The sequence below is a fragment of the Mytilus galloprovincialis genome, chromosome 3 (genome assembly GCF_965363235.1).
Source record: "Mytilus galloprovincialis chromosome 3, xbMytGall1.hap1.1, whole genome shotgun sequence".
In the NCBI taxonomy this organism is placed as follows: Eukaryota; Metazoa; Mollusca; class Bivalvia; order Mytilida; family Mytilidae; genus Mytilus; species Mytilus galloprovincialis.
In genome coordinates, this window is record NC_134840.1 from 70,650,383 (window position 1) to 70,676,756 (window position 26,374).

General features: G+C 31.1%; 2 protein-coding genes across 2 annotated transcripts; one reads left to right on the forward strand and one right to left on the reverse strand.

Moving 5' to 3' along the window:
• Positions 1-1,611: 1,611 nt before the first annotated feature.
• Positions 1,612-6,692, reverse strand: LOC143068813 (testis-expressed protein 30-like). The gene is made up of 4 exons (XM_076243121.1): positions 6,553-6,692; positions 3,208-3,442; positions 2,588-2,636; positions 1,612-2,030 (listed from the first exon to the last, which is right to left on the reverse strand). The coding sequence occupies exons 1-4, from the start codon at positions 6,609-6,611 to the stop codon at positions 1,618-1,620; spliced, it is 756 nt and encodes a 251-aa protein (XP_076099236.1). The 5' UTR covers positions 6,612-6,692; the 3' UTR covers positions 1,612-1,617.
• A 50-nt stretch (positions 6,693-6,742) lies between these two features.
• On the forward strand, positions 6,743-26,149 carry LOC143068812 (legumain-like). The gene is made up of 13 exons (XM_076243120.1): positions 6,743-6,972; positions 11,976-12,073; positions 17,350-17,434; positions 18,246-18,331; positions 18,654-18,729; positions 19,318-19,380; positions 19,610-19,679; positions 20,159-20,277; positions 20,775-20,864; positions 21,652-21,732; positions 22,732-22,848; positions 23,511-23,684; positions 25,373-26,149. The coding sequence occupies exons 1-13, from the start codon at positions 6,823-6,825 to the stop codon at positions 25,472-25,474; spliced, it is 1,311 nt and encodes a 436-aa protein (XP_076099235.1). The 5' UTR covers positions 6,743-6,822; the 3' UTR covers positions 25,475-26,149.
• The last annotated feature ends 225 nt before the right edge of the window (positions 26,150-26,374 follow it).

Here is a 26,374-nt window from a genome sequence, read left to right on the forward strand (position 1 = left end):
TGAACTATTATTTTATGTTTCTTTAATCACTCTGAAATGTTTATGTCATGTTGTTATTAATTTTATGCTCTTTATGGGCCCTTTAATTTGGAAAAATTAAAAAAATATTGTATTATATTATACAACCATTTGCTGATATGCAGTACGTGAGGATCCAGGGCTTCATGCATGGGCTGCTTTTTTTTTTTATTGTCATTCAATTTAACCCCCCACCCCCCGCGATATATCCTTGTTATGTTCCAACCAATATTTATACAACATCATCATTCTATTTCTAGCACAGTCTTGATTGTTCCTTTTTATGATCCTTATCCTTTATATAATGTATTGGTAGAAGGACTAGGGAAGAAAATATAGAACTCATGATTAAAGGTAATAAAGGAAGAGACTCATCATTTTGGACTTGTTTTATGCTAACAAAAATCCCATTTTATATGGGTTGCACTTTTGCTAGAAATTGACTAAGCAGGACATCAAGGGAAATAATTCACAAAAATACAGATATTAAGGATACCACTTCAAAGAACCCCCCTTTTCCCCCTGAATTTTGTCTCTAAAATGATATTATTGTATTCATACTTGTATTTTTTAAATCTATTGTTCTATTATTCTTTCTTTAATTGATTTTACTGTTCTTATTTCATAATGATTTTTTCTAGAGACGGTTTCACTCACCTGCATCTTGAAAATTGGCAACTTTTTCAAGGTTAAAAAACATCACAAAAGGTAGTTATCTGACCACTTAAGTCATGTTGATGTATTTGTAGATCTTGTCCTGCTGATCATTGATTCTTTTAAAAGTTTTTATCTTCATTTGTCTCTATTAAAATCAAGATAAAAGGCAAAAACGTAAGTTGAAAGGGGGAAGGTTGAGATCTAAACAAGAATGTGTCCATAGTACACGGATGCCCCACTCGCACTATCATTTTCTATGTTCAGTGGACCGTGAAATTGGGGTCAAAACTTTAATTTGGAATATAAATAAGAAAGATCATATCATAGGGAACATGTTTACTAAGCTTCAAGTTGATGTAACTTTAACTTCATCAAAAACTACCTTGACCAAAAACTTTAACCTGAACTTCCCACTATCATTTTCTATGTTCAGTGGACCATGAAATTGGGGTCAACACTATAATTTGGCATTAAAATTAGAAAAATCATGGGGAACATGTGTACTAAGTTTCAAGTTGATTGGACTTTAATTTCTTCAAAAACTACTTTGACCAAAAACTTTAACCTGAAGCGAACGGATGCATGGACGAACGAACGAACGAACGAACGGATGAATGGAGGCACAGACCAGAAAACATAATGCCCCTCTACTATCGTAGGTGGGGCATAAAAATAAACCATAGGTATTCATTTGCTTGTGTCAAATCTTATTGTTGTTTTTTTTAATTTTTTTTATTTAGAAAATTTATTGTTGATTGCAAATATTTGATAGTTTGTTTCATTTATTCTCAATGTTTTTAGGATGTGTGTTGACCCCTTGATATCTTTTCAATTATATTTGTATTCTGGAGCGCTGTCTCATCGACCTATACCAAACACCTTATTTCATTCAACATCATTAGTTTCATAGAAAGCAAATATTGAAAACACAATATAAAGATTTCATTGAGTTTTTATTTTCTTTTTCACAGCCTTCTGTACTTTAGTTCTCTTAGGTTTATCTATAAGACATTCCTGAATAAAAGTTCTGATAACAAGCTCTATTTCTAGAACTATATCTTCAATGGGTTTTCCCTTTATCTCAAGTCCATGATTTCCTCCTTCAATCCAGTGCACCTGACTTTTGGTCATGTGATCAAGGACAGGTAAAAACAACTCCCGATCACACATATTATCATCTGTCCCACTAACGAAAAGGACTGGCTTTGTGACATCATTAAGTGGACCATCTCGTAACTGTTTGAAGTCATTCGGTTTATGTAAAGGATATGATAAACATATGACACCTTGTAAAAAATCGGTCATCTTTGAATCACAACAAACACCAACAGCTGCCCTTGATCCCATGGAACGTCCTAAAACCAATTAATGTATACAATTATAATGACTATTCCCTTTTTGTTTATCATAAGCTTATCACAATATGTAAATGTACTATATAGATGACATGGATACACATGGTTTATTATATAAGAACGTGATAAGAGATAAATAAATTAAACAGCAGATTTTTGTTGACCTGTTCATTCTGAGTATGGCACAAGAAATGAAAATATATCATATGGGAATTGTTGAGTGTATACCTTATACAAGTAATGACCTGAAGACAAAATTAAAACTTTTGGTTTACTGAAAAAATAATGACTCTTTTAGGAATTATACTTAATTTTGCTAAATTAGTTGTAAGATTGCATTTAAAAGCAAAAAAATAATTCTAGAATTTGGTGGTGAGTAGTCTTCATTGTCAATCATACCACATCTTTTTAATTATATGTATTTCTTTTTGCTTCTGTATAATTAATCTAAATAGCAAAAATAATCATTTTGTTTTATTCTATTATTGTACTAAGCTAAACAACATTTTTTTCCTAACAGTACAATGAATGTGATACTTTATATCTGTGAAACTTACCTCCAATAAAACATCCCTTCAGATGAGGATAATTCTCCTTTACATAGTCCTGAAATATACAAATTTCATGTAGTTGACAAAACCTTTTCCTTCTTTGAAACACAAGTTATGAGTTATCTCCCATGAGAATACAGAACAAGTCACCATTCAGTTTTGAAATAACTTTTCCTTAGATAAACAAAGGCTTCAATTTTTTTAAACCATTTTTGTCTGTTTCTTTAACTTAACTGTTTGAAAATATTTTAAGCAAAAACTTTTTTAATTATTGAATAACTTGCAAAACAAAGTTGTCAATTGACTTGCGTAATTCATGATGCCAAGAAACATATCTCTTGCATGATTTTCAGAAGATAAATTAAATACTGATTATCTTTGATACTAGACTAAATAAATAAATTGTAACTCTCTGCCCATTTACCAGTATCTGTTCACAGTTCAAACATATACGTCAATTTTGAAAAATAAAAACTTTCAATCCATATTATTTTTTGAAAATCTGAATAAAATACGTTCTTTATGCAGAAATCTCATTTGAAAAGAGAAATTTCAACTTTGAAATTCATCAGAAAATATAAACTTTTGAATGTCAAATTATAATTCAGAAAAAAAATTGTCTTTACCACTATTCCTGTATACACTTTAGTCCTGTAAGCAAGGTTCAATCCTTTACAGGTAAAACGTAAGACTAAATATCTAGCTTTAGCTAACTTCTCTGCAATACCAACTAGCTGTTTATGGTTCATGTCCCCTCCTGCACCATGTGTAAGTATAATTCCATAGCTAATCTTAGCAGGATCATTATAATAAGTTAGGCAGGCTTCATACTTCTTCTTTCCCAATTCTATCGTAATACACCTGTAATATGGGCATAATTTACGTAAATAAAAATGGATTCTGCCCAGCACTTTTCTCTGCTGGTGGTCTGATATAGTGCATTTCAACTTGGAGGAGGAATTGGATATTTACTGCTGAAAAGCAAATACATTAACTTGAAATTCAGTTGTTATGTGCAATCATTTGAGCACTATAGAAATACACATGGAAAAAAATATTAGAGCTGACATATTCATACCTCTACTATTACATAGATGACACTTATTGACAAAACAGAAATTAGGGTCAATACTAGGGAGACCACAATGGCATTTATAAACTAAAGATTCAAACTTTAACAGAAATCCAGTCAGCAATTTAAGGAATGTTGCAGATTATAGATGACAACTAACAATCTTTAACAATCTTAGGTAAACATAAGATATCTCATAAAGGTTATCAGATATCTTAAATACTTTACAAGATATCTCTTAAAGTTTGTAAGATATCTCATATAATTCATAACACTTTTATTTTATATAAGACGTCTTATATAATATGTCTTACATACTATATAAGAATCATGATTTTATCTTAGGCCGTGCCAATTTAATACCTTGTTCCTTACTTGGACCCGCCCTCACCTATTTTTTTCAAAATTGAATTTTTTAAATTTGTTTAGCTTCCCGCCTCCCGCATCCAGATATGTTATCATGTCCATTTCCCACACTGTTTTTTTGTAAACATTATAAAAAGATATCAACATTTGTTTTTAAAATCACAGTCTAACCTTGAGTGTATATAATGATTTAAAACCTATAAGCACCCCAACACACTGTGTAAATATCTGTGACAATATTTGTTTTAGCATAAAACCAATTTATCCCAAGAGGGAGTGCTCCGATATATACTGGTATATATATAACAGCGGAAATACCTGTACAGAACAAAACATTGGTTTCTTTCCCCCTTACTTATATTCCCTATCAAAAAATGTTCGTTGTTCGAATAAAGTATGAAGAACTTCTGAAGGATTTGCCTTCAACTGCAATTATATTGTATGCTGGCGAAACAAAACTATCCATAGTCGCTGCATGTATATGCACCTGCCCTGATTGGTTAAGGGGCCTGTCTTTCAGCAGTTATGGTTTGTTGTTTGGTTCATTGGTATTTTCCCACTATGATATATAAATAAGATTGTTGGATTTCCTGTTCGAGTTGTGTACCGTACACTAATAATTTTTGGGTCCCTTATAGCTTGCTGTTTGGTCTTGATCAAAACCCTGTGTAAAAGGCCGTATTTTGGCTGGTGTTTGTTATTATCAGGTTAGGAAAAACCCTCCCTCAGACAAGGGGTCATTTTACTGATGTAGAAAAGAAAATAGAAATACCAAGGATTTGTATAGTGCTACTATACAAAATCTATGAAAACTTGGAATTTTTAATTCAAAAAGAGGAGAAATACATCATATTTTAAACAACTTTCTAAAAGAGGGGTCCACTTAGGGATGACATCAAAAGATCGATGTAGGATAAGAAACTTAAATCAAATAGTTTGGGGGTGCGGGTCAACATTGCTGCAAGTTTTGTTAATCCAAAATCGATTTTACCTATATCCATATAGGTAAAAGAGGGGGGGGGGGGGGGGGGTGGTCAACATTGCTGCAAGTTTTGTTAATCCAAAATCGATTTTACCTATATCCATATATACGTAAATCAATTTTTCCTAAATTAAGTTAAGAGGGGAGTGGGGGGTCAGTGAAAAAACTATGTGACTCAAGTTTTTTATCCTACATTGAACTTTTGATGTTGTCCCTTATTTTGAATAATATTAAACTGGTACAGTAAATGTGTTAACATGGTTAAACATGTTAAAGTCAAGGAATATTACAAAATTCTTGGACATCACATGTTTTGAACATTTGATACCAGATAGATATATAGTTTTTGTTTATGTGTTACATATTTGTTTTTCATTCATTTTTTTACATAAATAAGGCCGTTAGTTTTCTCGTTTGAATAGTTTTACATTGTCTTATCAGGGCCTTTTATAGCTCACTATGCGGTATGGGCTTTGCTCATTGTTGAAGGCCGTACAGTGACCTATAGTTGTTAATGTCTGTGTCATTTTGGTCTTTTGTGGATAGTTGTCTCATTGGCAATCTTCTTTTTTATATTTTACTATAATATTATAATTGATATCGACCCCTCATTAAAGGGATATTTATAACATTAAGGCTTGTTCCCAATCGGATTATGACTTGGATGGAGAATTGTCTCAATGTCAGTCACATATTTAGACCAGTTTTAATTATTCAAAAATCTCATTGTGAACAGGGGAAAAAATACTTCATTAATTAAAGAAATGTCAAAATACAAGTGATAAATCAAGTTTTAATATTGTCAAAACCTACTATTTAATGTTTACACCTCAAAAATTTGTAAATTAAATATTTTTTTATTAAAATTTTCAAATCGCTCGCTCACCCCAATTTTTGGAGTCCAAAAATCCGTAGAACAAGAAATTAAATTGATGTGGCCTTATATCATGTATATAGTTTAAAACTAATATTATAAGATAATATCATAAATAAGATATCATGTAAAGTTTATAAGATTTCTTGAAGTTATAGTAAATCATTTGTTGAAATAAATGTAAAAAGTCTGATGTATTTATTATTATTGCATAGCAATATAATATTTCCCACAAAAAGTAACCAAAAGTTAGCGTGCAATAAATCTTCAAATTCATGACGTCATTAAAGACAAAACTTAGTATAAACCAATTTTTACTTTCAAATATTATATTGTTATACAATAAAAGGGTTATTGCATGAATATTAGGGAATATTGTCCCTTGTAAAACATATATTGCACTCGCAAGCTCGTGCAATATAAAATTTTATTGGGACAATATTTCCCAATATTCATGCAATAACCCTATATTATTAAAGTTCCATATTATTTTAAAAGGGGCCTACAAGGACACTTAGTCAGTAAAAGACAGTACTATACTTCTTCAAGTTGACACATTCCACATTGAAATACAAGAACAATTACATCAGAAAAGCCTATGACTTGAAGCCTGATGGTATACATATTTGATTTTAGTAGTTGTCATTTCTTAACGTGAAAGAACATAAATATAGTACCTATCACCATGATCACAAAGTAGCTTTTTCTCATCTTGACAATTTGGGTTTCCCGCCATATTTCTAATGAGGGGAAAGTCTTGAGAACTTCCGAATGCACTTGACTGGTATCAATATGTTTTGTTAGCTCTCTAGCTCAGCTCTATCAAGTTAAATCTGAAAACAGAATCCACGTGACAGAATCATAATCATGTGATGTTATTGCTGTAAACAAAAAGAAAGTACAACAGTGTTCACCTCACACATACATATTTACAACTAGAAGCGACAATGATGCAGGTTTTTCTGCTTTGTGTTTGTTTGACAGGGCTAGTCCTTGGAATACCACATAATTTTGAACTTCCTAAACTAAAAGACGACGGAGTTCACTGGGCTTTGTTAGTTGCAGGCTCAAATGGATGGATGAACTACAGACACCAGGTAAAACGCAAATTGAAAGTTGATTTTAAGTGATTTTTTGAATGAATTTTAAGAAGTTTTAAATTTTCTTTCTGCTTTCTGTCTCTGATTATTATGCTCCATATACATTTTTTTGTAATTGCCAATTGTAATAAATAAGTTGAGAACCTGTTGCACTATATTGAAGTCTCAGATTTTTACACTCGCTAGGGATATAAACATAATTTCTTTATGGATAATTCAATCAATCTTACAGTGTATATGTATTTGATATCCCCCCTTTCGATTTCTTTTCGATTATAAATGATTAATACAAAATGAATTTATCAAGTCTATACATATTTAACAACACTGCTATCTCTTTTACAAACTAACACATTTAATTGATCCATCCTTGTCTAGATGTTACCTTATCTGCTTAATTACTTGATTAAATGAAAAAGTGATCTTATTATAGTACAATTTTACACTTAACACTGATAATTTAATCAATATTGAATTAGACAGGATACTTGAGAAGATTAAATTTTATCTATATCAATTTCTTTTTGGGGTCATATGTAATGCTCATGACTTTGCATGTGATTAAATAACAATGCCTAAGTAAAAGAATTTACATGTATGTCATGTGATCAAAATGTGATTTGATAAATTTATTCATGAATGACGAAGAATTTACATCCTAGTTTAGTCACATGCTTGAGCTTAGAACAAATGTTACCATTTAATTGAACAACAATATAAATATGATGAGTTATTAAAATTTTTGAATGATGTGCATAGGGCTATATGAGTCAGAAACCCAACAGCAATGACAGCATGCAGTGGCGGATCCAGAACTTTTCCTAAGGGGAGGGCCGCTCTAGTCATGCTTCAATGATTCCCTATATAATCATCTAAATTTTTCCCACAAAAGGGGGGGCCCGGGCCCCCCAGGCCCCCCCTGGATCCGCCTATGGCATGCACTAATATCATAATTAAATTTATACATTATTAAAGGTATTGATACATGTATATTAAGTTGATATTAATTTCACCATGGCCATTGTCTTGTATATCATAACCCTCAGGCAAATATTAAAATGTAAAGCAACAGATGCTAGTTTATTATTTTCTGTCATATGACTTAATCTATGATCTAAATTCCCAAGGCAAATTTGTAATTAAACTTTTTTAGTAACATGTCTATGGATCAACAGACCTGTGTTACAGATGTACATGTTGAACATTTTTGTACATACTAGTTTAACTTAAAAAGAGTTATTACAGTCAATTTATTTATGAATAAATGTTTTGAAAAATAAGTGTTTATATTAGTTACAGCTTTCAGTCATGTTTATCTTTTACACTGTTAAAATTTTGCAATTTTTCATATCATTCAATGGAATGATGGTTTAATGATATGATTGACATGCACTGTACATGTACATGTAAACACCATTTTTACTTTTGATTGGTATGCTTTCAAAGATTCCATGTTCATTAAATATCATGATAATGGCATACTAATGTGTCTTGGATTAAATTATAACTTTTCCAAGCTGACCTCTATGAATGGAATACATTGCATGTATAGTAGCTCAAAAGATTATGCAGAAATATGTTTTTTTTTCTTGGAATATTTTTGGAATAAAGTCAGATAATATATCATATACATGTACATATACATATATTAAAATTCATCATATATACAAATGTCATAAGGTTAATGTACATGTAGTAAAAATAAACTCTGATTTTTATCTGTGATTTTAATGGTCTAAATAATATTGATTTCAACACCTTGCTAACACTATCATGAGTCTTTGACTATATGGAGATTATCATTTGTCAGTTAAGGGAATTTGATATGACATATTAATGGAGGAAAAAATCTCATAACTTTAGAAGTTGGTTAAATAAGCGACTAATCCATAATGACTTGGTTATGATTCAGTAATTTTTAAAGAAAAAAATAGACTTACCGGTACTCTGGCATGTCTGGTAAACATGTATAAAATATTTTGCTAAATTCAGTTTTTTGAATATAAAAAATGTTGTATGAGTGCCAATAAGACAAATGTCCATTCAAGTCACAATTTGTAAAAAGTAAACCATTATAGGTCAAAGTACGACCTTCAACAGGGAGCCTTGGCTCACACCAAACAGCAAGCCTTAAAGGGCCCCAAAAGTGACGTGTAAAACCATTCAAATAGAAAAACCTATGGTCTACACAGGCAAAATTGCAACGCATGTTTACCAGGTGTTTTTGAAAACGTATGGTAAACATGCGTTTCACCATATGTTTACCATGTGTTTTCAAACGCATGTTTCCCATAAACGCATGTAAACAATACGTTCTCCAAACATGCGTTTAACGTACAGTGCTCCAAACATGCATTTCTGACATGTTTAGAAACGCACGGTAAATTCCTAGTAAACATGCGTTTACATGCGTTGCAATTTTGCCTGTGTAATCTGTATAAGAAACAAAAACACTTATAAACTGCATCAACTAACGACAACCACTGAACAACAGGTTTCTGATTTAGTACAGGTGCAAACAAATGCAGCATGTTTCTCTGAATTTGAGTTTGCATTGACTTACTAAGCATGATAGAAGTTTATGGAAAGAAGAGAATTGGCAGTGTAAAACTTTACTATACTTGAACACAATATTTAGTTTAGAGATTGTCAGGATTTCCTGTGTCCAATTTTATTTCACACACATAAGACATGAAATTAATGCAGTCATATCAGTGTTTCGGTCAATTCAAACTCTTCTACATTAACACAAATTTAAAGGTAGTGTCAACTTGCTGGAGTTTTTCACTAGGTGGTTGAGAGGTCAAAATAGAAAAAATGGTCAATTTTTTTAAGGTGGAAATTCACCTGTATAAAACTTCACATGACATGACTTGTTCAACCTCCAATTTGAAATGACAACTACATGTATCTCTAAACTTTTATGCAGTTTAGTTTCTATAAGACCGCAAAAAATAAAAAAGTTTTGGTCGTATAATATTGGTATCACAATGGCGTCGGCGTCTGAATACTTTTAGTTTTCGCACTCTAACTTAAGTAGAAGTGAAAAGAAGTCTATGAAATTTTAACACAAGGTTTTTGACCACAAGAGGAAGGTTGGGATTGATTTTGAGAGTTTCGGTCCCAACAGTTTAGGAATTAGGGGCCAAAAAGGGCCCAAATAAGCATTTTCTTGGTTTTTGCACTATAACTTTAGTTTAAGTAAATAGAAATCTATGAAATTTTGACACAAGGTTTATGACCACAAAAGGAAGGTTGGGATTGATTTTGGGAGTTTTGGTTTCAACAGTTTAGGAATAAGGGGCCAAAAAAAGGGCCCAAATAAGCATTATTCTTGGTTTTTGCACAATAACTTTAATATAAGTAAATAGAAATCAATGAAATTTAAACACAAGGTTTATGACCACAAAAGGAAGGTTGGGAATGATTTTGGGAGTTGAGGTCCCAACAGTTTAGGAATTAGGGGCCAAAAAGGGGCCCAAATAAGCATTATTCTTGGTTTTCGCACAATAACTTTAGTATAAGTAAATAGAAATCCATGAAATTTAAACACAAGGTTTATGACCATAAAAGGAAAGTTGGGTTTGATTTTGGGAGTTTTGGTCCCAACAGTTTAGGAATAAGGGGCCCAAAGGGTCCAAAATTGAACTTTGTTTGATTTCATCAAAAAATGAATAATTGGGGTTCTTTGATATGCCAAATCTGACTGTGTATGTAGATTCTTAATCTTTGGTCCCGTTTTAAAATTGGTCTACATTAAGGTCCAAAGGGTCCAAAATTAAACTTAGTTTGATTTTAACAAAAATTGAATCCTTGGGGTTTTTTGATATGCTGAATCTAAAAATGTACTTAGATTTTTGATTATTGGCCCAGGTTTCAAGTTGGTCCAAATCGGGGTCCAAAATTAAACTTTGTTTGATTTCATCAAAAATTGAATAATTGGGGTTCTTTGATATACCATATCTAACTGTGTATGTAGTTTCTTAATTTTTGGTCCCATTTTCAAATTGGTCTACATTAAAGTCCAAAGGATCCAAAATTAAACTAAGTTTGATTTTAACAAAAATTGAATTCTTGGGCTTTTTTGATATGCTGAATCTAAACATGTACTTAGATTTATGATTATGGGCCCAGTTTTCAAGTTGGTTCAAATCAGGATCCAAAATTATTATATTAAGTATTGTGCAATAGCAAGAAATTTTCAATTGCACAGTATTCAGCAATAGCAAGAAATTTTCAATTGCACAGTATTGTGCAATAGCAAGAAATTTTCAATTGCACAGTATTGCGCAATAGCAAGAAATCTTCAATTGCACAGTGTTGTGCAATAGCAAATATTTTCAATTGCACAGTATTGTGCAATAGCAAGAAATATCTAATTGCACAATATTGTGCAATAGCAAGAAATTTTCAATTGGAGTTATCTTTCTTTGTCCAGAATAGTAGTTGAATCAACTTAAATCATTGTTTTATACAATATACAATGTATATTCACTTTTACTACCAACTGATAAATTAAAACAATCTTAACCATTCAGTGATTGAACAAGCACTTTATTTTACATTTTAATATTTTATGATGTCTTTTAATGAGTAGTTATTGTTGCAAACTCCATTAGAAATTTGAATTGAGATCAGTTTTGGAAAAAGGGAAAGGGGGATGTGAAAAAAAAGGGGGGGGTTAAATTTTTTTCATTTCAGATTTCATAAATAAAAAGAAAATTTCTTCAAACATTTTTTTGAAAGGATTGATATTCAACAGCATAGTGAATTGCTCAAAGGCAAAAAAAATATTTTAAGTTCATTAGACCACATTCATTCTGTGTCAGAAACCTATGCTGTGTCAACTATTTAATCACAATCCAAATTTAGAGCTGAATCCAGCTTGAATGTTGTGTCCGTACTTGCCCCAACCGTTCAGGGTTCAACCTCTCAGGTCGTATATAAAGCTGCACCCTGCGGAGCATCTGGTTTTAAATGTAATATTTGAATTTTTGTAGGCTGATGTTTGTCATGCTTATCAAGTACTAAAGAATCATGGATTACCAGATGAGAGAATTATTGTTATGATGGTTGATGATATAGCCAACAATAAAGAGTAAGACATTTCATAACTTTACATGCTGTATTGGCAATAATGGCTAAAATATTTAACACTACCTACAATCTCGTTTTAACCTGCATACCTAATTATTATTGACTAATTGATGGATTTTTACTTATTTAATATACAGTGGTAAATATTTCATGAATATTCAGGACCAGAACACAATATAGGTTCATTCTGCAAGGTATTTTTATACAGATAAAAGACAGAAAGACGACCACTAAAATAATGTAAGATTTTGGGCAATATTCAGCTTTGCAACAGTCTATTTTTGTCGAGCCTTCGACTTTAGTCGAAAAAGCGAGACTAAGCGATCCTACATTCCGTCGTCGTCGTCGGCAGCATCCACAAATATTCACTCTGTGGTTAAAGTTTTAAAAATTTTAATAACTTTCTTAAACTATACTGAATTTTTTCCAAACATAAACAGAAGCTTGTTTATGATCATAAGAAAGTATCCAGAAGTAAATTTTGTAAAAATAAAATTCCATTTTTTCCGTATTTTACTTATAAATGGACTTAGTTTTTCTGCGAGGAAACATTACATTCACTCTGTGGTTAAAGTTTTTAAAATTTTAATAACTTTCATAAACTATCCTTGATTTGTACCAAACTTGGACAGAAGCTTGTTTATGATCATAAGATAGTATCAAGAAGAAAATTTTGTAAAAATAAATTTCCACTTTTCCGTATTTTACTTATAAATGGACCTAGTTTTTCTGCGAGGAAACATTACATTCACTCTGGTTTAAGTTTTTAAAATTTTTATAATGTTCTTAAACTATCCTGGATTTCTACCAAACTAAGACAAAAGCTTTTTTCTGATCATAATATATTATTCAGAAGTAAATTTTGTAAAAAAAAAATCACTTTTTCTGTATTTTACTTATAAATGGACTTAGTTTTTCTTCCAGTTAACATTACATACAGTCTGCAGTTAAAGTTTATAAAACATTTATTAGATTCATAAACTATCCTGGATTTTTTACCAAACTTGGAAGCTTCTTTCAATCAAAAGACAGTATCGAGAGGGAAATTTTTATTGATGTTTTTCCTCATTTTTGTTGAGTCTGCGATTAACAGCAAAAGTAGGCGAGACACTGGGTTCCGTGGAACCCTTACAAATTTTTAAGACATTCAGAGAGTTGTTGCATGTGTTGTTCATAGGGATGTGTTGTGCCTACCCTTTTTGACTGAATGTGGCTTGTATATAAATCCCACACAACAAAAAAGTTATAAGAAGACAAGAAATTCACTTAGGAATAACTTTATCGCTGTTGTTGATATTGAGTGATTTACTGTGAATAAAGGCTATTACTGGACATTGAAGATTATACATGTATTTCTATGGTTATAAGCCTCCATATTTATTATTACATATAAATGTATGGAATATAACTAGAGGCTCTAAAGAGCCTGTGTCGCTCACCTTGGTCTATGTGAATATTAAACAAAGGAAGCAGATGGATTCATGACAAAATTGTGTTTTGGTGATGGTGATGTGTTTGTACATCTTACTTTACTAAACAGTCTTGCTGCTTACAATTATCTCTATCTATAATGAACTTGGCCCAGTAGTTTCAGTGGAAAATGTTAATAAAAATTTACAAATTTTATGAAAATTGTTAAAAATTGACTATAAAGGACAATAACTCCATAGGAGGTCAATTGACCATTTCGGTCATATTGACTTATTTGTAAATCTTACTTTGCTGAACATTATTACTGTTTACAGTTTATCTCTATCTATAAAAATATTCAAGATAATAACCAAAAACAGCAAAATTTCCTTAAAATTACCAATTCAGGGGCAGCAACCCAACAACAGGTTGTCCAATTCATCTGAAAATTTCAGGGCAGATAGATCTTGTCCTGATAAACAATTTTACTCCACGTCAGATTTGCTCTCAATGCTTTGGTTTTTGAGTTATAAGCCAAAAACTGCATTTTACCCCTATGTTCAATTTTTAGCCATGGCAACCATCTTGGTTGGTTGGACGGGTCACCGGACACATTTTTGTCGAGCCTTCGACTTTAGTCGAAAAAGCGAGACTAATCGATCCTACATTCCATCTTCATCTGCGTAGTCGTCGGCGGCGTCCACAAATATTCACTCTGTGGTTAAAGTTTTAAAAATTTTAATAACTTTCTTAAACTATACTGAATTTTTTCCAAACATAAACAGAAGCTTGTTTATGATCATAAGAAAGTATCCAGAAGTAAATTTTGTAAAAATAAAATTCCATTTTTTCCGTATTTTACTTATAAATGGACTTAGTTTTTCTGCGAGGAAACATTACATTCACTCTGTGGTTAAAGTTTTTAAAATTTTAATAACTTTCATAAACTATCCTTGATTTGTACCAAACTTGGACAGAAGCTTGTTTATGATCATAAGATAGTATCAAGAAGAAAATTTTGTAAAAATAAATTTCCACTTTTCCGTATTTTACTTATAAATGGACCTAGTTTTTCTGCGAGGAAACATTACATTCACTCTGGTTTAAGTTTTTAAAATTTTTATAATGTTCTTAAACTATCCTGGATTTCTACCAAACTAAGACAAAAGCTTTTTTCTGATCATAATATATTATTCAGAAGTAAATTTTGTAAAAAAAAAATCACTTTTTCTGTATTTTACTTATAAATGGACTTAGTTTTTCTTCCAGTTAACATTACATACAGTCTGCAGTTAAAGTTTATAAAACATTTATTAGATTCATAAACTATCCTGGATTTTTTACCAAACTTGGAAGCTTCTTTCAATCAAAAGACAGTATCGAGAGGGAAATTTTTATTGATGTTTTTCCTCATTTTTGTTGAGTCTGCGATTAACAGCAAAAGTAGGCGAGACACTGGGTTCCGTGGAACCCTTACAAATTTTTAAGACATTCAGAGAGTTGTTGCATGTGTTGTTCATAGGGATGTGTTGTGCCTACCCTTTTTGACTGAATGTGGCTTGTATATAAATCCCACACAACAAAAAAGTTATAAGAAGACAAGAAATTCACTTAGGAATAACTTTATCGCTGTTGTTGATATTGAGTGATTTACTGTGAATAAAGGCTATTACTGGACATTGAAGATTATACATGTATTTCTATGGTTATAAGCCTCCATATTTATTATTACATATAAATGTATGGAATATAACTAGAGGCTCTAAAGAGCCTGTGTCGCTCACCTTGGTCTATGTGAATATTAAACAAAGGAAGCAGATGGATTCATGACAAAATTGTGTTTTGGTGATGGTGATGTGTTTGTACATCTTACTTTACTAAACAGTCTTGCTGCTTACAATTATCTCTATCTATAATGAACTTGGCCCAGTAGTTTCAGTGGAAAATGTTAATAAAAATTTACAAATTTTATGAAAATTGTTAAAAATTGACTATAAAGGACAATAACTCCATAGGAGGTCAATTGACCATTTCGGTCATATTGACTTATTTGTAAATCTTACTTTGCTGAACATTATTACTGTTTACAGTTTATCTCTATCTATAAAAATATTCAAGATAATAACCAAAAACAGCAAAATTTCCTTAAAATTACCAATTCAGGGGCAGCAACCCAACAACAGGTTGTCCAATTCATCTGAAAATTTCAGGGCAGATAGATCTTGTCCTGATAAACAATTTTACTCCACGTCAGATTTGCTCTCAATGCTTTGGTTTTTGAGTTATAAGCCAAAAACTGCATTTTACCCCTATGTTCAATTTTTAGCCATGGCAACCATCTTGGTTGGTTGGACGGGTCACCGGACACATTTTTGTCGAGCCTTCGACTTTAGTCGAAAAAGCGAGACTAATCGATCCTACATTCCATCTTCATCTGCGTAGTCGTCGGCGGCGTCCACAAATATTCACTCTGTGGTTAAAGTTTTTGAAATTTTATAACTTTCTTAAACTATACTGAATTTCTACCAAACTTGGACAGAAGCTTGTTTATGATCATAAGAAAGTATCCAGAAGTAAATTTTGTAAAAATAAAATTCCATTTTTTCCGTATTTTACTTATAAATGGACTTAGTTTTTCTGCGAGGAAACATTACATTCACTCTGTGGTTAAAGTTTTTAAAATTTTAATAACTTTTATAAACTATCCTTGATTTGTACCAAACTTGGACAGAAGCTTGTTTATGATCATTAGATAGTATCAAGAAGAAAATTTTGTAAAAATAAATTTCCACTTTTCTGTATTTTACTTATAAATGGACTTAGTTTTTCTGCGAGGAAACATTACATTCACTCTGTGGTTAAAGTTTTTAAAATTTTAATAACTTTCATAAACTATCCTTGATTTGTACCAAACTTGGACAGAAGCTTGTCTATGATCATAAGATAGTATCAAGAAGAAAATTTTGTAAAAATAAATTTCCACTTTTCCGTATTTTACTTATAAATGGACCTAGTTTTTTTGCCAGAAACAAAACATTCACTCTGTGGTTTAAGTTTTTAAAATGTTTATAATGTTCTTAAACTATCCTTGATTTCTACCAAACTTAGACAAAAGCTTGTTTCTGATCATAAGATATTATTCAGAAGTAAATTTTGTAAAAAAAAAATTCACTTTTTCCGTAATTTACTTATAAATGGACTTAGTTTTTCTTCCAGTTAACATTACATACAGTCTGCAGTTAAAGTTTATAAAACATTTATTAGATTCATAAACTATCCTGGATTTTTTTACCAAACTTGGAAGCTTCTTTCAATCAAAAGACAGTATCGAGAGGGAAATTTTTATTGATGTTTTTCCTCATTTTTGTTGAGTCTGCGATTAACAGCAAAAGTAGGCGAGACACTGGGTTCCGTGGAACCCTTACGAATTTTTTAAACTAGATACCCCAATGATGATTGTGGCCAAGTTTGGTTTAATTTGGCTCAGTAGTTTCAGAGGAGAAGATTTTTGCAAAAGTTAACGACGACGAACGATGACGGACAACGACGGACGATGGACGCAAAGTGATGGGAAAAGCTCACTTGGCCCTTTGGGCCAGGTGAGCTAAAAAGAGATACATGTATTACTGAACAAAGTAAATTGTCCCTCCAACTAGTATCCTGTGAACACTGATCACCAATAGAGAGTTTTCAATGAACAAACTTTTTGATTATGACTTCAGATTGAAGTAGAAATATCAAAAAATTTAATGGTTCTAATTGTGCCATAGAACATTTCGATTTGCTGCCATAATATCAAATTTCAGGTCCACTGTTTAGAGAAAACAAAAATTATATATTTTAAACTCTTTCAATTTTTTTCTTTAGAAATCCAAAACCAGGAGTTATCATTAACCAGCCAGATGGACCTGATGTGTACCATGGAGTTCCAAAAGACTATACAGGATTAAAGGTAAACTAATTATATGATGTTTAATTGACAAATTTGAAAGTCAATATACAAGATTAAAGATAGCCTAGGATCCTTAAGCTCTCGATCTGCATCCACAGAAGAGCCAGACCAGATACAGCAGCCTGTATTTGTTTATTTGATGTTAAAATCATTTTGAGATTGCAGAATTTCTTGAAAATTGATGAGGAGTATTTCAAGAACTTATAATTTATGAATGAATGATTATAACGATAATGAAATCTGAAAAACAAATTAAGAGTGTTATAAGGCATTGTTTCCTTATTGAAAGGTAAAGTGTTTGGACTATTTTTCTGTAACTACAGTATAAAGGAGTAACATGCGCTGAGAAAGCTATTTGGAAGCCTTTTCTTAGATGTAACAATATTTAGTGTTGTGTTACATTACCTTGTGTTGTTAATAATTATATAATCTCACTTAGGATAATATATGTGGCATTTTGTTTTCCAGTCTTGCTTGTGAATCTGTCCGTCACTTCTTCGGTTATCACATCTTGTATGATGTTAAAGTTTTGGTTTAAGGATGTTTGTTATAACATTTTGGTCACATGATCTCACATCAACCTGAAACTTAGTTGTGATGGTAAACAAATCAGAATAGAGAACAATTATATCATTTATATAACACCAAAAAATAAAGAATAGAGAATAACTGGGTGCTTAAATATAAAGAATAATTTGCAATATGTTTAAAAAAAGAAGTGAATACTTCCCCCCCCCTTTTTTTCCCCAAACCCCAACCTCCTCCAAAAAAATCCAGACCCTGAAATCTTTTATATTACATTTATTTTTAGCATGTCACTCCAGATGTTTTCCTGGATGTATTACAAGGTGAAAGTAAAAAGGTGAAGGGCAAAGGTAGTGGCAAAGTTATAAATAGGTAATTATTGGTCAGTAGCAAAAATTGCATGAAAACTGTCTACATTCTTACTCCTTATGTATATAGTATTAGAACTTACAAAATTTCTGATGGAAACATTGCACAATTCAGAAAATATTTTAAAGAATTTAAGAAATCTTAAAAGTTTATTATTTTCTTCATTTTAATGTTTGTTCTCATCAGTCATTTGTCAGTCAATACAAAAAGATTGTCATTGTCGTATTGAAATTAAACATTACAAAAAATATCCTTTAGAAAGATTTATGGACATCTGGTAGAATGGTAGAGGAAAAACCAATTTTATTATGATTCTTTTTTTCAGTGGACCAAATGATCATATCTTTGTAAATTTTGTTGACCATGGAGCACCAAACTTGATTGCTTTTGGACAAAAATTTGTAAGTACAAAATATAATTATAAGTAATGCGGATTTATTTATTTTTCGTGGGTACCAATTTTTCATTGATTGAGGAAAACTTGCATTTTAGTCAATTTTCCAAAAGTCTGCATTTAATCATACATCAAATTTGCAATTCCTAGAACATTTAAATTTGGGGCTTCCCTATTCCCAAGATAAATTGGTATCTAACGAATAATAATGAATTCACAATATATTAAATTTTTTAACCAAGGGCTTACAGATTTTTTCAAATGTCAAAAAAATAAGAAAAAATATATAAACGACATGCTATTTATTTTTGTTCTACTTATACGGAAGTCTATGAAATGTGTTTAAAGCCATAGCTCCTTTTAAAGGAAATAAACTGTCTATATTTGTCTATTTGTTTGAGATTTTTAATGTGGATTCAGAAAATTAACCTGTATGTTTGCCTATTGAATGTATTGATTTCCCGGAAAAGACACATTTTGCATTTAAGCCTGCACTTCATTTGTACCTACAACACAATGAAAACCAGTACCTTATGCATATTATAAAGAATCCGAAGTAAAAAGTGTATAAAAATTTCCTTTGATTTTTTTCTAGCTCCACAGTAAAGATCTGATGAAAGTTTTAAAAGAAATGCATCAAGAACAGAAATTTGGAAAGGTAATGCATTATTAATTTAGAACTAAAACTGTTTTCTTGTTTTTGCTGTGACAAATCTATTTCACATATGAATATTGAATCATTCTCTTATATAAGTAAATTGTTTTCTGAAATCAAATCTAAAGATATTACTTTACAGTGTTTTTGAACACATAAACAGCAAGATTTTAACAAATTGCTGATATGTATTCATATAAACAAATGTGAAATGTTATTTATTTTATTTTAGCTTGTGTTTTACCTGGAATCTTGTGAATCTGGATCTATGTTTAAAACACTTCTACCCAAAGATATAAACAGTAAGTGATTGACATGCACTGTTAAAGAAACAAATCAAACTCCTTTGTAAGTCTATTAACAATGAAAGTAGGTTAAAATATCTATATTAAAACTTCATCAACAAAACACCAATCATGACACAACAATCAAATGTCAAATTCTGAAATTAGAAAACATTGAAAATTATCTCCCCTTTTCCAGCTTTTGGAAGAACTATTTTTTTGTTTGGGAGGTATCTTTTATATGATTGTATGTTGTGGAAATTATTGAATGAACTACTATGAACATGCTTAACATTTATTGGAATCTTTTATTTATCAATGAACTTCAGGTAACTTATTTTTAGCATCTAATACATTGAATAACTAAATAAGTCTTCAAAAAATCAAGCATTTCACTCTATCAGAGGTGCATTTTTAATCTTTTGAAAAATTGAAATGGCATCTTTCAGTTATACGTTTGGCCAAAGTTTGTATTAAATATGTTGGTTTATTTTCAGTCCTTGCATTGTCAGCCTCTAACTCATCTCAGTCATCTTATGCTTGTTATTTTGACAAGAAGAGGAAGACCTATTTGGGAGATGTATTTAGTGTAATGTGGCTACAGGATTCTGACAAGGTAATCTTAACAGAGTAGATTTTATGCCCCCTCCACTAGGCAAAGGTGGCATTAAGTATTACCCTTGTCCATCAGTCCTAACTCACTTTTACAGGTCATGAGTTATGCCCATTTATAAACAAACAAATTGCAGAATTTTTCGTTTCCATTTTCTAACTCTTGTTTGCCTATAAAGACAAATATTATGTAACTTATACACAATGCTTATTTCCACAAAACACAGATCAAATTTGAATTGAATGACACCACTTTTACTGTTCTTAAGTTAAACCCCCTATATGAATTGAAAAATGTCTATATCTGTCATTTCTGTTCTCTAATGCAAAATTTCATGGAACAATTAGGAAATTCTCTATAGCAACACATGAATGCTAACAATTTTGCTTTCTTTTGATAGGATATCTTAAAATAAAATGTTTCTCTTGAAACATGAATATTTTCAAAAGATAACCAATTAAATTTTACATATAGAAATAGTCTTATTTTGTCAATTGCAGGAAAATTTAAACTCTGAAACAATCCAGGATCAGTTTAAAATCACAAAGAAGAAGACAAACACAAGTCATGTGATGGAGTTTGGAGATAAGGTTAGTTGATTTAGAATATAGTGCTTAGGGCTAATTTCATGTGTTTTGTTTAAGTTTTACAAGGCCACATCATTTGAATTATATAACATGGTTACTGGATACTTTTTGATCTGATTAAAATACAGATCCTGTGTTGAGGGTGGTAAAGGGTTATTTTCGTGGAGCATGTTTTGCCATTTTTATTTCACGTGCAGCAGTGAAAAAGGTTCATTATTCACCATGTTCGTAAAATCGGTGAAAAGGTCAACGATCAAGAAATTTTTAATTGACGTTCATCTTGAAACAGCAATTTTATTTCTCGTTCTTCCGTGCAGATACAACCCCCTTTACGCCCCTCTGTGTTCATGCTTTAATTTTAAGGATCTGACAACACTCCATTTTGTTTTTGTGTTCTGATAGTTACCAAATGAGCCAATGAAATTCTAGCCTTAAAAATTTTGAAAGTGTGTATTAATCTGAAAAAAACAAAGGATCTCGAAAGGTCTTTAAAACAGAAAGTAGAATGGAGAGTTTCAGACGTACATTCATGTAGGCAAAGCTTGCACACAGACAATATATATTAATCAGATTGGGATACTTCCACACTAGTGAGATTTTGGCCACTGATTTTATTTATAACCAAAAAACATAATTTTATACCATACAGCTATTTGCTGTTGATTTTAATTACTTGCAAAAATTAGATAAGTTCTAACCATTTCTAAAGATGGTTGTATTTTGTATTTGTGTTTGTGTTACAGGTCATTATTCATATTATCTGAATTTGTTTTTCTTTTCTATATTTCAGTCAATTGGTAAAATGACAGTGGCTGAATTCCAAGGAAATCAGCAAGCCAACAACATTGTATTCCCAGCACCTGATCCAACTGTAAGTATTTTTTACTTCAAAACAATTGTTGTAAAATTGTGAATTTCAAAAATAGAGAAAATTAGGAGATCTATGTGGTAAGATTGTCAAGTAGAAGTATCTAAATAAACTTTGGTTCATAGAATGATAGAAAATTCATTATCTCCTCCTATTTGTTTATTTATAGTGCATTTCAACCAACTTTATCTTGCTTTTCCAGAACAGGGAAAAGGAAAAGAATGATATATTTATGCATCATTATACATTCTGATCTTAAATTAATATAAAGCTGCATGGTCTTTTGTTTGTCATGATTTCACCATTGCCTGATTCTTTAGCAGATTGGCATGTAAATAAACTCATCATAGATACCAGGACTAAATCTACAAAAGACTCATCAGTGATGCTCGAATCCAAAAAAGTTAAAATATACATCATACATAGATATCATCAGAAGACCCAGATATAAAATCAAAGCCAACACTATCTTGGTTGAGCTTAAATAAATTAAAGCACTCAATACAGTTTGCAATTTAAAAACTGCATAAATGTACATCAAGCTGAACTAGCTTACAGTTGCAAAAACATAAACTTTGAAGGAGACTGATTTTGAAGCTTTTGAAAGTGTGAGATGCTCTTATAATAAGATATTCTTTTTGATTTTTTACTTGATCTGAATTTTGGTGCCATGTTTTTTATTGATCAATATTTATCGTGGGGAGACAATTTAGTTGGCCTCAACTTCATATATTTTATGAAATTATTGTCATTTTATTCACACTTAGATGGTCATATAAGAGAGTTAATGTCATATTTGGTGTAAACTCTTGCAGGCATTTCAATGTTCTTGTATGCACAAAAGCCACATCTTGTGTATCACAAATTGTTAACACAAGTTTTATTTTGATAAGCATATTTGCAACCAACCACACCGCAATAAGTGGTGATTTATCTTGTACTGTGTCAAATCTTTGTATCAAACGATTCTGAAAATCAATTTTTGTTATTCTCTACCCACAGATAGATGCTGTGAAAGCTGAGGATGTTGAAATGGAAGTGCTTAGAAATTTATGGCTTTTGTCAACAGATGAGTTAGAAAAGGACCAATTGATGTCACAACTTTCAGGCTTAGCTCTGGTAAGTTATAAAATGAAACAATACCTCATACAATCCAGCATGGTAATGGAGAGTATGAAATCATTACTTTTATTCTGTAAATCAAAGTAGATCATACTAGGTTTTCCTGTTTGAGTTTGTTTACTTGAGTCATTTTGGGGCCCTGATAGCTTGCTGTTCAGTGTGAGTCAAGTCTGTGTTGAAGACGATACTTTGACCTATAATAGTTGACTTTTTACAACTTGTGACTTGGATGGAGGCTTGTCTTATTGGCACTCATGTACAATGTATCTATAAACAGGATATCCCTTCATTGTTAAAGCAATCTATCAAGTTAAAACTAAATGTGTGCTTAAACAGTTTTAAATTGTGTAAAATAGGGCCTAAATAGATATAGTTTTCATTCATGTCAACAAAGGTCTAATGTTTCTGTGTGGATTGAAATGCAGATTTAAATTTGAATAATGGATATTCATAAGCTACAACTAATCAAAATACTATAAAATTGCTTAAATTCATGTGATATGGCATAAGTTTGTTTCAATTCAAGTTATTCAATTTGATTAAATAAATAGTTTTCTCTCATGGTTTTACACTTAAAGACTTTTGAAAAATATCGTCCTCATGAATTATATAATTAGCTATTTTGAAGTCACAACATTAATTTTTATGTTTCATTACAGAAAAGATCTAAGATAGATCGATTAGTGAAGGAGATTATCAGTAAAACAGTGGATCATGATCACCAGACAGTTACCAGTATCATGGAAGACACTGTTGACCTGTATAATCATGATTGTTACATACAAACTGTGGAATATTTGAGAGATACATGTCATGACCTTGACCTACCAAATGTAAGTATTGGAAAATGGTTGTTGTGCCTTGAGTGTTTTATTGTATTTGAATAACACTCTTGTCTGCTTAGAACTTGTATCCCATGAATGGTGCCATGATTTTCAATCAATTCGTATTTAAAAAGGAATTATAATATCCCATAAATAAGTGACATTAGGTACATGTACTATAATCATTCTCTTAAATAATACTTATAGCACATGAAAACTGATATCATAACATTGTTAGATAATATTTTTTATAAGACCGCAAACAAATTTTTTGGATTGTATAATGGTATGATGTCGTCATTGTCGTTCGCGTCGTCCGAAGACACATTGGTTTCCGGACAATAACTTTAGTTTTCGTGAATAGATCTCTTTGAAAGTTTATAAGAAGGTTCAATACCACAAAAGGAAATTTGGGATTGATTTTGGGGATGATGGTCCCAACCATTTAGGAATAAGGGGCCCAAAAGTGGCCCAAAACAAGCATTTTTCTACTTTCAGGATAATTACTTGTGTAAAAGTATTTCAATTGCTCTGAAATTGTTTCACAATGTTTAATACCACAAGTAGAAGGTTTGAATTCATTTTGGAGGTTATGGTGCCAACAGTTTAGGAATTAAGGGTCAAAAATGGGCAAACAACAAGTATTTTTACAATAACTTGTATATAAGAGTATGGATCTATCTGATAATATACCACAAGGCTCCATATCACAAAAGGAAGGCTGGGATTGAGATTGGAGGTTATTGTCCCATTCATGCAGGAATTAGGGGCCAAAAAAGGGCCAAAACGAGCATATATAGTATCCAGATAATAACTTGTGTTTAAGTGTATGAATCTCTCTGAAATTGTACTACAAGGTTCCATACTACAAAAGAAAAGGCAGGGATTAAGTGTGGGGGTAATTGCTCCAAGGGGGGATTCAAAAAGTTTTGGGGGGGTTCCAATTTTTTTAAGGGGATCAATTTTTTTTTTCAAAATTTTTATTAAGTTTCCAGAAGAAATCTTTAAATGCACAGTATTGTGCAATAGATTTGTAAGATCTTGATATTTGTTTTGTGTCAGAAAACTTTATCATGTCAAAAATTTGATAACAATCCAAATTCAGACAGTATAGAGCTTGAATATTGTGTTCAAATTTGGCCCAACTGTTCAGGGTTCAACCTCTGTGGTCTTATCAGGCTGCACTCAGCGAAGCATTTTATCGAAGCATGTTTAAATATGATGCTCTTATTCATTGAATCTTTACCAGAAGTGTATGTATCTGATCTGTTTGTTAACAGTTAAAGACTTACAGTGTCCCATTGTGTGTAAAGGCTAAAGTCAACAGTTTTCCAAAAGACACCTAAATATTTGAGATTTGATTTTTTTCAGATTTATATGGCCCACCTAGGAGCATTATGGTTTTTTTGGGTCTGTACGTCCACTGTCCATAAGTCTGTCTAGCTTCAGGTTAAAGTTTTTGGTAAAAATAGTTGTCAATGAAGTTGTAGTCCAATCAACTTGCAACTTAATACACATGTTCCTCATGATATGATCATTCTAATTTAAATGCCAAACTAGAGTTTTAACCCCAATTTCAAGGTCCACTGAACATTGAAAATGATAGTGTGAGTGGGGTATCCTTGTACTATGGACACATTCTTGTAATTGAAAATTTATATATTATACAATTTTAACCTCATTTATTTATATTTCAGTTCCAATACTCACTCAGACGTCTTTATGCTTTTGTTAACCTGTGTGAACGCAACAAGTATTCATTTGCCACCATTAAATCTGCTATAGACAAAACATGTTAGTGGACCAAAAAATACAGTAGACGAAAATGGACATAATATTGAATACCAGAGTGCTATTAACTTTGTTTGAATCATCCGATATATATCACTTTTTGCAGAGGAGTGTTGTTTCGATTTATTATTAATATTATGTATTTCCGTTCAATTCTTACTATTGGAAGGTTGTATGTTTATTTACAAAAAATTATACCAGTTTATATACTGATTTTGTAACATTTTTAAACTTTTACTTTAATAAAATTAAAGCTACATACTTAAAAAATGTTTTATACTATAAATTTATATTCCTGCTTTCAACATGGTTTCTTTACTTTTGATGGCAAATTATATACACATTGTAAATCCTATGTGTATTTAATGTTGCCATAGATAAAGCATAATAATTTGTTAAGTGTTTTATGTTATATTGTAGAATTTTTGTAATTTTACTTGTATTCTGTGTTCCAGTATTATTCAGAGTATTCTGTGTTACAGTAATATTCAGAGTATTCTGTGTTCCAGTAATATTCAGATGTTGTGTAACGAAAAAATTTCAAGTTTACAGTTAAAGAAGAATTATGTATTATAAATAGCAGTAAGAATTTAACATTAACTGTTCAATAAGAATTCTATCATACATTTACAAAATTTTACTTAAACTGTTTGAGTAGGATTAAATATGTAATGTAAAAGGTATAGTTCATGTTCTGTTGTTTTTAAATAATATGTGTAATGTTGCAAAGCTTAATTTCATTTAATGGAATTAAACACGGTCTGTTACATAAAGATATAAGAACGTTACAGAAATTTACTTTATCTGTGATGGTAGAAATTTCATAAGTGGTTTTCAGAAATATTTATATATATTTGCATGCTCTGTAACAGGGATATATAAGAACGATACAGAAATTTACAATTTCT